This window comes from Arabidopsis lyrata, assembly GCF_000004255.2.
Source record: "Arabidopsis lyrata subsp. lyrata unplaced genomic scaffold ARALYscaffold_1, whole genome shotgun sequence".
Classification (NCBI taxonomy): domain Eukaryota; kingdom Viridiplantae; phylum Streptophyta; class Magnoliopsida; order Brassicales; family Brassicaceae; genus Arabidopsis; species Arabidopsis lyrata.
Window position 1 is genome coordinate 17,357,535 of NW_003302555.1, and position 15,212 is coordinate 17,372,746.

A 15,212-nucleotide genomic window follows, 5' to 3' on the forward strand; every position below is an offset into this window, starting at 1 on the left:
CTCTCGATTTTATACCCGCATCTGATCGAAGTTTCATTTTAGTGCCCGCTTTCTCTTAGCCCCATTTTTCTATTTTGTTTCTAGATGACAATATTTGTCGATCTCAAATTACATAGATTAGTCGAGATCTGATTCACATGTGTTACACTAAGATTAATTTGTGAGCTTCAAATGCGGATCTGAGATGTTGTAGACACTTCTGGGTAGATCTAGTTTCCGGAGAGATCGAGAATTGCTTTTGTTTCATTTCCAGATTTTGTTGAATAGTAGGAGAATAAAACAAAAGAGAAGTTTATGATGGATTTGCTCTGAGTTTCTGGGTTTAGGATTTGGTCTTGAAGGCATTGTTCAGTAAGAAGAAGAGGAAGACAAAAGAGAAGAAGGAGGAAAAAAAATTAAGAAAAAAATTAAAAAACGTCTAAAAAGGACGATCGGGGATTCGAACCCACGTTATTTCGAATAGGTAACACACGTTTTACCATTTGACGAAGACAGTATATACTTAAGGCTTGAAAAGAGATAGTATATATATAGTTTAAATACCATGGGTTAAGTTTTAACCACAGTTAGTGTTTCCGTTAGCAAACTTAACGACCGTTAACTCGGAAGTTCGATTTTACCATTTTTTTAAAAACTAAGGTTTTAAAAGGCAACCGAAACTAAATGAGGTATTTTTATTCCAAATTTAATACTATAGGTATTAAACGGCCAAAAAAAATTAGATGGCGGTTTTTTCGGGTTGTTTCCCGAGAATTTTCTCTATATTTTTTTTTTTTTCCAAAATTTGCCCGCCAATCTCTTTGTCTCTTCGTCGAGGGTTTCTTCCAAAGAACGACGACAAAACCACTGAACCTAAAATCTGAAATCTAAAGATTCATGCGAAATCGTAAAAGAGTAGAAATTTCATAAACCTAAATTCTTACAGAGAATCAAGTAATTCCCCAGAAATGGGATCTAGGGTTCCAATAGAAACCATCGAAGAAGACGAAGTGAGTTAAAATCTCTTTCTGGGTTTTTGAAATCGTTGTTTGAATCAATTTTTCAATTTTTCAACTTCTGGGTTTTCTCCTACAGGAGTTCGATTGGGAAGCAGCAGTCAAAGAAATCGACTTGGCTTGTCTAAAAACCTCCAATGCTTCTTCTTCTTCTTCTTCTTCTTCCCATTTCACTCCTTTGGCTCATCCTCCAATTACAGGAAATAGCACTAAGCCTCCTGCGAAAAGACAATCTACTCTCGATAAATTCATCGGAAGAACCGAGCATAGACCGGAGAATCAAGTTGTTTCCCAGTCGAATTTTGATGAATTTGAATGTGGTGGTAACGATGACGATAAAAGTCCTTTAGTTGGGATTGATCCTGAGGCAGCTAAAACTTGGATTTATCCAGGTTTGGGAGATTGTAACTTTTGATAAATCTTTGTAAGTTGTGGTGTGGGGATGAATAATGTGTTTGTGTGTTTTGGTGTTTCAGTGAATGGGAGTGTTCCTCTTAGAGATTATCAGTTTGCTATAACGAAGACCGCTTTGTTTTCGAATACATTGGTGGCTTTGCCGACCGGACTTGGTAAAACGCTTATAGCTGCAGTTGTTATGTATAATTACTTCAGATGGTTTCCAGAAGGTAGAAGTTTCATGAAGTAGCTATGAAAATCTCTTGATTAGTGATTTAGGAATGTAACTGAAAGCTGTAATTGTTGTTGTTCATAGGTAAAATTGTATTTGCGGCGCCTTCTAGGCCTCTTGTGATGCAGCAGATTGAGGCATGTCATAATATTGTGGGAATACCACAAGTATGTAACTCTCTTTAAACAGATTCTCCATTTGTTGTGTTGACTCTCCAGATATTGAGAACTTTTAGATATATTTTTGAGAAATTTGGGTTAAATTGACTGCAGGAATGGACAATTGACTTGACGGGACAGACATGCCCTTCAAAAAGAGCCTTCTTGTGGAAAAGCAAACGGGTTTTCTTTGTCACTCCTCAAGTGTTAGAGAAGGATATACAGTCAGGTGATGCTCGGGTTTATTCTATCAAAATTCTGAGCTGAAACCTCTTAATGCTTATTTAATTTGGTCTCAAATTACCATTTGATCACAAAAGCCGTCCCTTTCAGGAACATGTCTTACTAACTACTTGGTTTGTTTGGTGATCGACGAGGCACATCGAGCGTTAGGAAATTATTCTTATTGTGTTGTAGTTCGTGAGGTTGGTTTTTCTTTTAGTGTTTGGACTTTTAAGTAACTTGCCTTTGCCCTGAACATGTTCTTTTTCATATCTTGGAGCATCTCTATGTGTTTCTTTTCTTTCTCTTTATTCATGTAAAAATGATCAAGGTGAAGGTACCAACTAATGCCCTTTAACTTTTAGTTGATGGCGGTACCAGTACAATTGAGAATACTGGCTCTTACTGCAACTCCTGGATGTAAGTGATTGACTTTCGTTTTTTTTTGTGGTGCTGGGGGTTATTATATTTCTGCATCCGCTAACCGTAGATGTTATTTTCAGCAAAGACACTGGCCATCCAGGGTATCATTGATAATTTGCAGATATCCACACTTGAATATCGAAATGAGAGTGACCATGATGTTTGCCCTTATGTCCACGACAGAAAATTAGAACTAATCGAGGTTCAAGCTGGTTTCTGCATTTTCCAATTGTGTTGCTTTCCAAATTCATGTCTAATAATTTTAGCATCTTTCTGGCAGAGCAGGTTCCCTTGGGTCAAGATGCAGATGATGTATCGAAACGCCTCTTTGATGTTATACGTCCGTATGCAGTCAGGCTTAAAAACTTTGGGGTTAATCTAAATAGAGATTTACAGACTGTATGTGCCTCAATCCTTATATCTGTTTCACCAATAGCGTCAATGCCCACATTTTCTTATCCACGCAAACATCAACTCATGTTTGACAGTTAAGTCCACACGAAGTACTTATGGCAAGGGATAAGTTTCGTCAAGCACCTCTACCAGGCCTTCCCCATGTAAATCACGGAGATGTAGAATCTTGCTTTTCAGCTCTTATCACTCTTTATCATATTCGTAAGCTCCTTTCTAGTCATGGAATAAGACCAGCATATGAGATGCTAGAAGAGAAATTGAAAGAAGGGTATGCTCTTACTTTCTTCTGTTGAACTGATTTTTTGGGATGCCTTCAGTGGTTTTAGGTATTACAGCTTTTGATATCAAGAGCATCGTCTAAAACTATCACCCTTTGCAGGCCATTTGCTAGGTTGATGAGTAAGAATGAAGATATTAGGAAGACAAAGCTTTTGATGCAGCAAAGGTTGTCACATGGAGCACCAAGCCCAAAATTGTCGAAGATGTTAGAAATACTAGTTGATCATTTCAGTATGTTTTCTTTTGAAATTATGATCTGGAGTTGATGTTACTTCTCAGCTGTTTTTTTACAACTGAACATTGATATGATCTTATTCTATGGCTGCAGAAGTGAAAGATCCAAGGACATCACGGGTCATTATTTTCTCAAATTTCAGAGGAAGCGTAAGGTCTGTATAATTGTTGTTTGTGTTCCGTTGTTTACTTGCTCATCATATTTCTTCGTTTGCATTCATCTGATTACGTTAATCTTCAGAGACATAATGAACGCATTAAGTAATATTGGAGATGTGGTCAAAGCAACCGAGTTTATTGGTCAAAGTTCAGGTTTGTTACTCTGATTTTTACATCTAGAAATTCCAGTTACACAGAATGACAGAAGTATCAATTCTAATTGAAATATATGTTTCGTGCAGGTAAGACACTGAAAGGGCAGTCACAAAAAGTTCAGCAGGCTGTTTTGGAGGTATGTCTGTTTCCCCGTATCTGATTTTATAAATATTTGAACTTTGATTTGTTTTCTTTTACCATCTCTTGTATGATAAACTCATTTTTCCAACAGAAATTTAGAGCTGGGGGGTTCAATGTTATTGTCGCAACATCTATTGGTGAAGAAGGCTTGGATATCATGGAAGTTGACCTAGTTATATGTTTTGATGCTAATGTATCCCCTCTGAGGATGATTCAACGCATGGGAAGAACCGGAAGGAAAAATAATGGTCGAGTTGATATCCTTTAGCTTGCTTGATTTATGCACTTCTCATTGATCTTTCCATTACAAATCTTTGAAGTTACACTTTTCATTGGAACTCTATATGCGAAGTTTTTGAAGTTACACTTTCCATTCCTTGACTAGCCTTTACTAGTTCTTGCTTGTGAAGGATCAGAAAAGAACAGCTATATGCGAAAGCAAGCAAGTGGACGGGCCATTAAAAAACACATGCGTAATGGAGGAACAAATAGTTTTAATTTTCATCCTAGTCCAAGGATGGTAAGAGCTTTTCTTTTTTGATAATTTGTTTTCCTTACCTTGTTGCTTCAGTTTTCTACATCTCTTAACTTCATATATCCCTGTCATGTGTTATTATAGATTCCCCATGTTTATAAGCCAGAAGTTCAGCATGTTGAGTTTTCAATCAAGCAATTCATTCCACGTGGAACGAAACTACAAGATGAGTATGCCACTGAGACTCCAGCTTTCAAGAAAAAGCTTACATCTGCAGAAATGGATATGCTCGCTAAGTATTACAACAACCCCGATGAGGAAAAGTTGAGAGTGTCCTTAATTGCGTTCCCTCACTTCCAGACATTGCCATCCAAAGTGCACAAAGTAATGCATTCACGTCAAACAGGCATGTTAATTGACGCTATGCAGCATTTGCAAGAGCCAACTTTTTCAGAGCAGAGTAAAAGTTTCTTCACTGAGGTGTGGTTCATAATCCTGGTAAAATTTGATCTTTCCTTGCTTTCTGTGAATTCTCTTTTCACTTACGTGGAATCACTTACTGTAATAGTTTGGAGCTCCTTTGGGTGAAAGAGAAGAGCTTGATACAGGTCTGAGGGTTACTAATGATCCAAAAGGTAAATATAGTCTCATTGATCTTGCTGAAGTATCAATTCTAACAGTTGCATGGATATAGAATTTATTCTTAAAACCAGCTAGTAGGAGGCTATAGGCTTATAAGCTATCAGCCAGTAGGAGGTCTATAGTCTATAAGCTATCAATCATTATATACAACGACAATGACCAAAAAGTGTATTTTAGGATGTACTCTCTGCTCTCTTTAGGTAATATCTTTCTGAATGGTGTTGGATATAGTATGAACGTATTTTATATAGCATCATGTCACTTCGATCAATAGCTTATTGTCTGGTCAATAATGTATCTTTGCTTTGCAAATCTATGAAAATCAGGCCTTTCGTTGTAATGTTGAAACACACCCTTCTATTTTATTAATGTGCAGATTTACACTGTTTCCGTGAGTTGGAAGTCAACACATCACAGAGAAAGGCAAAACAAGTTGAATCTCCCACAAGCACCTTAGAGACTACAGAGAAAGATTACGAAGAATCTTCACCCACACACTGTTATCTTTTCAGTTCAGAATGTGCAGCCGTTGATACTCTGGGGAAGGTCTTCGTAATGCCAGTTCCTCTTTCATTCTTTTCTAATGTTCTGGAGTCAGAAAATATGCCTCTGCCTAAAACAGAAAAACAACATTCTTGCCAGAATATTTCCCACATTGATTCAGTTCCGATAGATACTCCGGCAAAACATCGGCAAGATAATATTTCAGAGAAGTTAAAAGAAAGATTCTCGCCAGACGGTGCCGACAAGACACTAGAGAATCATAGCCATGTGAAAAGGCACTCCACCAGTGTAGGTCAAGAAGATGTTGGGAATTCTGTTGGAGAAATTGTGTTATCATCGGATGAAGACGACTGGGAGGGCTTGGAGCTTAGTCCAAGACTCACTAATTTCATCAAGAGTGGTGTTGTTCCAGAGTCACCTGTCTATGACCAAGGTTAGTGTTATTTCTTGAATATTTAGTATAACTTCTTTTGAGCCCCAACATATGGAAAGGATCAATCATATGGTGTTTGGGTTGCTGTTGCAATAGGCTTCAACCACAGAACTCTGGTAGTAGAGAAGTTTTATATATACGTAAAGTTCTACAATATATACATAATTCTATTGATAAGTATTTTAGAGAACAGGACTGTATTTAAAAAATTCAGACAACACATTTACTTCGACATATCTATAAAGTTTTCTAATCCTATTTTATTAGCGGAAAGAAAAACTTACCTTTAGCAACTACCAATGGAACTGCCTAACCATAAGAAGTTATTATGTTCTAATAAGATCTTTAATGCTGCAGGAGTTGCAAATGAAGCAAACAGAGAAGACCTTGATTTTCCTCAGGTTTCTTCACCCATGAGGTTAAGTAACGAATTGGCAGGAGAGCCTTCTTCCCCTGAGACAAAGATTCAGCATGCGTCTACAACCAATGAATTGAGAACTCCTCAGAAGGAGGTAGGTACGGCCAACGGAACAGAATGCTTGGCTGTTTCTCCCATTCCTGACGAGTGGAGAACTCCCTTGGCTAATCTCACCAACACAAACAGCAGTGCTAGTAAAGATTGGCGGGTGAGTTCTGGAGAAAAGTCAGAAACTATTCGACAGCCTCGAAAGTTGAAGAGACTACGTAGACTTGGCGATTGCTCGAGTGCTGTAAAGGAGAATAATCCTGGTATTAAAGAGGCAGACCATATCAGATCTCGTTCTCGACGTAAAAAGCTCATTAGAGGTAACTGGTTCTGTGTTTTCTTTTTACTACATTGAAATAACTTGAGAGTTGACAATGACCGAAATTTATGGATTCTGATGTTGCTTAACATCACCAGAATCTCGCCACTTGGTTTGGTTGATTAGGAATCCATAAGATCTTATTATAACCATCTAACGATATACCAGGCATAATTAGACTAGAATGTTGCCGGTGTCAAAGTGAAGTGGAAAAGTGCTGAGAGTTGGTTTACACTTTCTTCTGTTTCTTTTGCATTGGTGACAAAAAAAGAGAAGAGTCCATTTTCAGTTAAAATAATAGTTTTCCGTAAACATTTGCTTTAGATAAAAGTCTCGATGTGCTGAGAGAATTGAAACATTTGTCATGTTGATCTGTTTGAATGATTGCTGCTTGGTTGCTCTGTGTCTTAAGGTAAGAAGAAGATGATCATAGATGATGATGTCCAAGTCTTCATTGACGAAGAAGCTGAGTAAGTTCTTATCTAATCTAAAAATCAACATCTGATGGTCTTTCTTACTTCCACAAAACAGCGAGAGACAACATAACAATTGTAGTTTTCTGAATACAGAGTTGATGTTAGTTGTTTAAAAACCTCTCTATTTTGATCAGGGTCTCTTCGGGAGCAGAAATGTCGGCTGATGAGAACGAAGATGTGACTGGCGATTCATTTGAAGATAGTTTCATAGATGACGGGACAATGCCTACAGCAAATACTCAAGCCGAGTCTGGTAAAGTTGACATGATGGCTGTTTACAGGTATATAGGATCGAAAATATATTTCTTCTGTTTGTGAGTAAAATGGTCAATGAGCTTACTAAAAATCACAAGGTATCCTTCCACAGACGTTCTCTTCTCAGCCAGTCACCATTACCGGCGAGGTTTCGTGATTTAGCCGCATCAAGTCCGAGTCCCTATTCTGCTGGACCCTTGAAGAGAATAAATGAGAGCAGAAGCGACTCAGATAAATCATTGTCCTCGTCTCTTCGAACCCCACAAACAACAAACTCTGAGTCAAACCAAGATGCAATGGTCATAGGAGACTTTTCGGTAGTACAAATCTCATCAGAGAGCCGGAAAAGGAAATTCAGCTTATGCAACTCAGGGAATGTCCCCGTGATTAACTTAGAGAGCAAGTTTGCAGCACAAACCACAGAGAAAGAAAGCCATGAAGGCGTGAGAAGCAATGCAGGTGCATTAGAGTACAATGATGGTGTCCACGATGATGATGATGCATTCTTCGCAACACTAGACTTTGATGCCATGGAAGCACAAGCCACATTGTTATTGTCTAAACAGAGGTCAGAAGCAAAAGAGAAGGAAGATGCAGCAACGGTTATACCAAATCCAGGCATGCAGAGGAGTGATGGTGTGGAGAAAGATGCGCCATCTTTTGATCTTGGTCTGTGGTGATTCTTCTTCTAATACGAAGATACTAAGTTATGTGTATAGATTGACAAAGGAGACAGTAGAGCATAGATATTTGGATGTATGTTTGGTGTATTAATGAAGTAAAGTCCTTAAACCAGTGCACATGGTTAAAATCAAAGTCTCAAATCGTTGAATACTTAGTGTTTGAAGTAATCATGACACCAACATGACTCTAATTCTCTACTGGTCAAACAATATAAAAATAGAAAGTTTAATGTAACATGATTTTACCATCTTCTTAATTCTCTACTCATAACTTTTGTCTTAAATTTATTTAGATAACCCATTATTGGATCGATATTTTTTAATAATTATAAGCGGAATAACAATCTGCGATAAAATAAGATCATCCAATCTAAGAAACTCTAATTCATATGAGTAAAGAAGCAAGACGACGACGGAGATCTTCGTCCCGGACAGGCCTAAACAGCTCAAATAGTATAGGCTTATTAGGGTTTATCACTTCCGGTGTTGTTTCAAAGAGAGACTTCCACAAGTGAAAAATGTTAGACTTGATCTCATCCCTCACAAACCCATTTGCCTCTGAAAATTCCTTGGCAGACCTCAACTTCTCTTCTAGCTTCTTCATCTCTTGGTTGTAGTATTCAAAACCATACGATTTCACTACGCCGCCATTTTTGAGAATCGAAACAAGGCTATTCAATCCTCCTACTCCAGAATTAAAATGCTGTGGACAAGTTTTCATCAGCTCAACGTGGATTGACAATCCATCATCATGATAAACTCCATTCTTGGGTTTGATATATGTTACGAATGTGGATGTCGGAATCCGCAATACAAATTTTAAGATGTGTATCGGGTCGCCTAGCCTTGCTAATTCGAATAACAATCGAGAAAAAGAAAACAAAAGAGTGAAGTATATGTATCTGTTTATTGCTCTAGAATTCGGTCCCCCTCATACAATGGTTTTCGTTTTCTATTTATAATTACATGATTCGAAACCGAAGTCGCTCATCAAGCCGCAGATCTCGCCTTCATTATTGCCTCCGTTTCGAATCTTCCCGATCTACCAGATCCCGTGCAACCCGCCTTTCATTTAATTCGTGAGATCCCGACGTTTTACTCGAACTGGGCTAGAACTTATTGGGCCACTCTTTTCGTCCCTTGGACCTGGGCCGACGGCCCACTTCGTCTTATTGATCCACTACCTTTCCGGGCCGGATCCGAATTGCGGGATCCGACAACAACAGTTTGCCCCCCAAGTGTTCCGAAGTATTCACTTCGGGATACTTTAAATAACAAACTCTTCTCGGGCTCGGAGATTTCGTCATTAATTCCGCTTTCCCCGGGATTTTGTTCCTCGACCGAAGTGACGTTTCGAGATCTTAGGGTATAAATTTTCCCGCGGATCGAGGGATTCTTCTCGGGATGAGGGCGGCGTTTCGAGTTCCTAGGGTTTCCATATTCCCGCTAGAGACTCCTATAAATATTCGTTTGGACTCTTCGGGTTCTGTACAACCGCTTCAAGTTCATTCATAGTTCGTCGTCTGCTTATTTAAGGTACCGAACCCTCTCCTCTTTTCTCTCTTAACACTCTTCTGATTACGCTTAGTTCTTGCTATTTAGTTTCGGATTCGTGTTAGTTCACCGCCCTAGATTAGTTCCGTGCTAGATTTAGGCCAGAAATCTAAAAGATTTCTTAGATTTTCAGCCCTCTACTCCGAAATCGTTCGCTGTTCTTCATCTCCTCCGCCGTGTTCTTGATATTCCGGTGAATCGCAACCGTCTTCCGAAGAACATCGACCGCTTAATCTTCCCGGTTTCTGGGTTTCCACGAAGATCTTCGAAGTTGTTCTTGAAGCGTCTTTTTTGAAGTTATTTCAGTTCCAGATCTTCTCACGCTTCCAGATTTTCCTTGATTGTGTTATGGCTCCGAGGAAAAGCAAGAAAATTCGAAGTGAATGCTTCATCATGGAAGGTGAGTTCGGGAAATACTTCTCCTCGGACCTCGACGATAAAAGGCTAGCCTTGATGAAAGGCGCCTGCGAGATCCCACGTCAAGTTAAGCTGATAGCTCCAGAATCAAAGGAATCTCCCGAGTTTCCTCCGATCAATCACAGCTGCGCCTTCGAAATATTCTTCTCGGAGTGCGGTCTGTCTTTTCCTCTTCCGGGGATTCTGGTAGAGCTTATGCACGAACTAGGGATTGCCCTACCTCAACTCTGCCCAAATTTAGTTCGGGTAGTACTCTGTCTTCAGACTCTTGCTGAAGAGAATGGATACCGGATCACGCTCTCCGACATCTTTCAGTTGTACACAAAGAAGAAAGGGAGAACTTCGGGGACCTTCTTTCTCAGTCCGCGAAGTAAATTCAGAGTCTTCGCGGGCTTCCCTGAGAAAGACGAGAAATGGAGGAAATCATATTTCTTTTTCCCTGTTGACGAATTCTCCTATGGTCCGAACACAGAGTTTTTTGTCCGAGAATGGACACATCGTCCGGGTTAGATGGCTTTTTAGGGATTGTATTGCATTTTTTTTTCCTCCTAACTTTGCTTTTCAACGAACTAAACCTTTTCTTTTGTCTTTTGCAGTCAAGTTCCCGAAGAAGCCACTTTCTCATACCTTTGCGGAGCAATTCGTAAAGATTTGCAATCGCAGCGACCTCTCGTGGGAATTGTTCACCTGTGAACGCATCCGGAGTTCGTGTGCCCGAATTTACTCGCGGTCCGACCTCATTTCTTCCACCCCTCCCTCCTCCCCTGCTGTTGCCACTAACATGTCTCCACTTTCCTATCGCGAAGAGAAGAAGCTCCAGAAGGAAAGGGAAAAGGCGAGAGAAGCGAGAGAGAAAGAAGATAAGGCCAGGATGGTGAAGGCCTTGGATGACGGGAAAGCCAGATCTTCATCTGGTAAAGGAAAGAGTTCGGGTACCGTAGATCCGGTTTCCGAGTCGAAGACCTCTGATCATCGCGATCAAAGGAAGGTGTCTTCAGGAAAAGACATAATCCGGATCTCGGATTCTCGCTCCACCCGATCTTCTCGGGAAAAAGAAATTTCTGAAGGAGGCCACAGTGCAACCTCCTCAAGGAAACGCAGGAACGAGGAATCTAAAGTTCCTTCCCTTCAACGCAAGAGTCGTTCTCGTCTGAACGACGAGAAAAACCCTTCCGAGGACGCTGGAACTAGGCTGGGGTCAAAACCAGAAGAAAGAGGAGATTCACAACGGGCCCCAGAGTCCGATCTGCCAACTCAGCTTCTTGTCCTGCCTTCGCGGGATTCTGAGAACCGGGGATCCGTCCATCAGGAGATTCCGATCCCTACTGGTAAGTAGAGTCACTTCGTATTTCTCTCACTTTGACTTCATTTTGACGTTTTTTTTTTATTTTAACAGCTCCTCCGAAGTCACCAGCTGATTTTATGAGGAACTTTACTCCTGTTGGGATGAGGATTCCTCCCTTTAGTGACTTAAAGGAGGTCAACAGAGCGAACTACTTTCGCTCCGCTGATAAACTCGGAGAGGTAATACTTTGAACTTTTCTCCTTATATAAAAATAAGAACTTTTCTTTGTGTCCTCATGAATCTTTGTTTTGACAGTTAATGCTCGAGTACAACACCACCTTCTCCTGCCACGAGTCCCACCTCTTTCCTGTTAACGAGCTGGACGGCCTCAGGGCTCGGGTTGCCGAACTCGAAGATGAGATCCGTCAACTCAAGGAGATGGAGGAGGAAAATGCCAGGGCGGTGGCAAAGGCGAACGAGATCCGGGAGCGAATGCTGGAGGCCGAGGGTCGCTGCAACCTTCTTGAGATTGCCAAGACTGATCTTTCCGAGAAGCTGAAGATCGGGAAGAACTTATATATCGAGGCATGTGGCAAGATTACCTCGCTGGAAGCTGAAGTTAAGCAAAGCGAGGAATGGTGCGATATCGCTGCTGAGAAACGGGACGAGGAGCTCGCAGCAGCGAATAAAGATGAAAGGATGAGGCTCCGTGAACTCTATAGCGGACTCGCCTCGAAGCATGAGACCTACTACAAGGCCATAAGCGATAACGAGATGATTAGGATGCGTCTTGCCGAGACTCGGGCGAACCGAGAACTTCTTGAGGAGATTCTGAAGGGAGAGATTCCGGACATCAAAGCCGAACTAGAGTCGGTAAAGAAAGATGAGGAAGAGGCTGAGAAGAAGGCTCACGAGGTAAGCGCTCTCAGACCACAACCAAATGAGTTTACTCATCTCTTTGTAGCGACTCCCCCAGAGCCCGTGCAAGAGACATCTCTTCCCAAAGATGATGTCGCGATTGATGAGTTCGGAACTAACAGGGATCTCATGACTGGCCAGGACTTCGAAGCTGCCGTTCTGCCCGAGGAGATGCAGCAGGATCCCGACGTCAAGGATCAGTGATCTGGTTCCGGGGTTGTGATGGCTAGTGTGCCCCCCTTATTGTTTTTTCAACTCGAACCTATTTATCGCTTTTTCCCCTTTGAAGACTTGAATATTTCTTTTTTTTTTATAAGTCCTTTTGAATTATAAATCCGGAGTATTCGAGAAATTTGAATACCACGTACGAAAAATTAAGAAATACTTAAGATTTCAACGAGATACGCAGTTTACACGAACTCAGAATTCATTACGCAATGGATAAGGGAAATATTAAGAACGAGAGTTATGTGGGTGTCCTCAATAGAAAAGATGAGGATCGGGACTCGGAGTCCGCAGAAATCCCTAGTCTGTGTTGAACCAGACCCTTTTTTGCTAAGTAAAACTTAGGCTTATCTTTCAAGAATTACCAGAGGTCTGAGCTCGGTTTCGAGAAAAGTAGTTACGAGGGTCTTCTCGGTTTCACGGATTGCGAGATAATTCTCGGCTTCTTTAAAAGATGTTTAGAAGAGTGTAAACATTTTATTTGATTTAGAGACTGCACTCGAAGTTCGAGCTGCCTACGTACCCAAAGGTGGGGATCAAGTCTATCGTAGTTCGATTTACAATAATGAAAATAATAAAATACTTAAACAAAGTATCTCTTCAGATGAATGGAATTCCAAGCTCTTCGGACTGCTTTTCCTTCCATGTTTTCAAGGCGATAAACTCCATTGCGAACTACCTGAGTAATTCGATAAGGACCTTCCCAGTTGACGCCTAACTTTCCTGCTCCATCTTCGGCTGTATTTTGCTGAACTTTGCGTAATACTAATGTCCCAACGTCGAAGTGCCGATTTCGAACGTTCGAATTGTAGTATCGCACCGCGGCATTTTGGTAGTTTTGCATTCGAATTAACGAACGATCATGTCGCTCTTCGATTGTATCAATCACGTCAACCATCTGCTCATTATTTGCAGCCTCGTTCTGTGAATTGTACATCCTTCTCGGACTCGGCACAAATATTTCAGCGGGGATTACGGCTTCCATTCCATACACTAGTGAAAAAGGCGTTTCCCCGGTTGCTCGTCTGGGGGTAGTGCGTATTGCCCAGAGAACGCTTTGTAACTCGTTAAACCAAGCTCCCTTGTGTGCTTTCAATTTTTTCTTCAAGGTAGACAAAACAGTTTTATTCATTGCTTCTGCTTGCCCGTTACCCTGCGGATAACGAGGCGTGGATCGACTAAGCCTGATTTGCCATTCTTCGCAGAAAGATTCGAACTGCCCCGAAATGAACTGAGGTCCATTATCAGTAACGATTTCAAACGGCAACCCATGCCTACAAATGATATCCTGCCAAATGAACTTGTGAACTTGCACCTGAGTTATGTTTACATAAGCTGCTGCCTCTACCCACTTTGAGAAATAATCGGTTAGGACCAGAACAAATTTAACTCCGCGTGTCGAGGCGTGGAGAGGCCCAATAATGTCCATAGACCATTTCATAAACGGATAAGGCGAAGAGACTGATGACAAGAGCTCCGTAGGCTGGTGAATCGAAGGTGCATGCTTCTGGCATTGTTCGCACTTTCGAGCGTATTCCTCGTAATCCGCAATTAAAGTGGGCCAGAAATATCCATATCTTTTTACCTTAAAGGCCAAAGAGCGACCTCCGGAGTGATTGCCGCAAACCCCTTCATGAATTTCTTTTATTACAGTATGAACTTGTTGGCCAAAAATACAGATCATGTCGGGACCCGAGATGCTTCTTCTGTAGAGGATATCATTCGAAATGCTAAATCGAGCGCTTTTAGCCTTTAGTCTTTGCGCTTCCCATTTATCCTCAGGAAGAATACCATTAAGGATGTAATCTCTGATGGGTATCCGCCAGTCTGCCCCCCAATCCGGAATCGGTAGCATTGGTTGCAGTGGTTCCGGATTTGGCGGTGTTCCGAGAGGTGAACCTACTTCGGAGTTCTGCTCAGCTTCCTCGACCCTTTGTGGTTCTTGCTCCACACTCATCCTACGATGCATAGACTGTGTGGTCACAAAATTCAGCTCTCCGGTTGATATGCTCGGATGTTCAATTACTTCGACAGGGATCATTCGGCTCACTGTTACTTCGGAACTCGACACTAATGCCGCTAAAGCATCCGCCGCTGAGTTTTCACTTCGCGGAATTCTAGTGAGTTCGAAACTAAGAAACTTTTTACTCAATTCCTGAACCTGAGCGAGGTAAGCTTCCATTATGCCATCTTTTGCTTCATAATCGCCAGAAAATTGATTGGCAACGAGTTGCGAGTCGCAGAATGCTTGTAATTTTGCGATGCCTATCCCCGCCGCGAGACGAAGCCCTGCAAGGAGCGATTCGTACTCCGCTTCGTTATTCGAGCATTGAAAGCGAGACAAAACGACTGTTCGATGAGCTCTCCATATGGGGATTGTAGCCGGACGCCAATTCCCGAACCCTGTTTTGAGGAAGCTCCGTCCACATGAAGTATCCAAGGTCCCTCATTTTCCTTGACTTCCGTAGAGACCAAAGGTAACTCGATCAGAAAATCAGCAAGAACCTGGGATTTCAAGCTTGTTCTAGCTCGGAACTGAATATCGTATTCACTTAGCTCAATTGCCCACTTAGCCAATCTCCCCGACTGGCTCGGACTATGCAAAATCGTTCGCAAAGGTTGCGTAGTTAGAATGATAATCGTATGAGACTGAAAATATGGCCTTAGTTTCCGAGCTGAAGTGATGACTGCCAAAGCCAATTTAGAGAACAGGACTGTATCATCGCTCCGATCCATTCGTACCAATACTCC

The 15,212-nt window shown here is 41.3% G+C and overlaps 2 protein-coding genes across 3 annotated transcripts; both read left to right on the forward strand.

The window, feature by feature from the left end:
* Positions 1-792: 792 nt before the first annotated feature.
* LOC9327251 (ATP-dependent DNA helicase fml1) lies at positions 793-8,213 on the forward strand. Of its 2 annotated transcripts, XM_021013092.1 has the most exons (23): positions 793-989; positions 1,075-1,387; positions 1,472-1,621; positions 1,708-1,790; positions 1,896-2,010; positions 2,115-2,206; positions 2,369-2,423; positions 2,507-2,628; positions 2,712-2,825; positions 2,915-3,108; positions 3,220-3,350; positions 3,448-3,508; positions 3,595-3,665; positions 3,755-3,804; positions 3,901-4,066; positions 4,202-4,329; positions 4,429-4,764; positions 4,853-4,919; positions 5,303-5,863; positions 6,221-6,649; positions 7,061-7,118; positions 7,259-7,405; positions 7,492-8,213. In XM_021013092.1, exons 1-23 carry the CDS (start codon positions 948-950, stop codon positions 8,057-8,059), a joined length of 4,053 nt encoding a protein of 1,350 aa, XP_020868751.1. In that variant the 5' UTR covers positions 793-947; the 3' UTR covers positions 8,060-8,213. The 2 variants fall into 2 exon arrangements, with proteins under 2 accessions (XP_020868751.1, XP_020868752.1); XM_021013093.1 differs by lacking the exons at positions 3,220-3,350; positions 3,448-3,508; positions 3,595-3,665; ... (8 more) ...; positions 7,259-7,405; positions 7,492-8,213 and having other exon boundaries at positions 2,707-2,825; positions 2,915-3,006.
* Positions 8,214-9,964: 1,751 nt separating this feature from the next.
* Positions 9,965-12,440, forward strand: LOC110224418. The gene is made up of 4 exons (XM_021010476.1): positions 9,965-10,538; positions 10,630-11,361; positions 11,430-11,557; positions 11,634-12,440. Exons 1-4 carry the CDS (start codon positions 9,965-9,967, stop codon positions 12,438-12,440), a joined length of 2,241 nt encoding a protein of 746 aa, XP_020866135.1.
* Positions 12,441-15,212: the final 2,772 nt, after the last annotated feature.

What these genes read in the sequence shown, in the direction of transcription:
- LOC110224418 (XM_021010476.1), top strand. Translation starts at nt 9,965, where the DNA reads ATGGCTCCGAGGAAAAGCAAGAAAATTCGAAGTGAATGCTTCATCATG. An exon ending in AGAATGGACACATCGTCCGG is followed by an intron (nt 10,539 to 10,629) that starts GTTAGATGGCTT and finishes TGTCTTTTGCAG; the next exon opens with TCAAGTTCCCGAAGAAGCCA. An exon ending in GGAGATTCCGATCCCTACTG is followed by an intron (nt 11,362 to 11,429) that starts GTAAGTAGAGTC and finishes TTATTTTAACAG; the next exon opens with CTCCTCCGAAGTCACCAGCT.
- LOC9327251 (XM_021013092.1), top strand. Translation starts at nt 948, where the DNA reads ATGGGATCTAGGGTTCCAATAGAAACCATCGAAGAAGACGAA. An exon ending in GAAAATTAGAACTAATCGAG is followed by an intron (nt 2,629 to 2,711) that starts GTTCAAGCTGGT and finishes CTGGCAGAGCAG; the next exon opens with GTTCCCTTGGGTCAAGATGC. An exon ending in TTCATCCTAGTCCAAGGATG is followed by an intron (nt 4,330 to 4,428) that starts GTAAGAGCTTTT and finishes GTGTTATTATAG; the next exon opens with ATTCCCCATGTTTATAAGCC.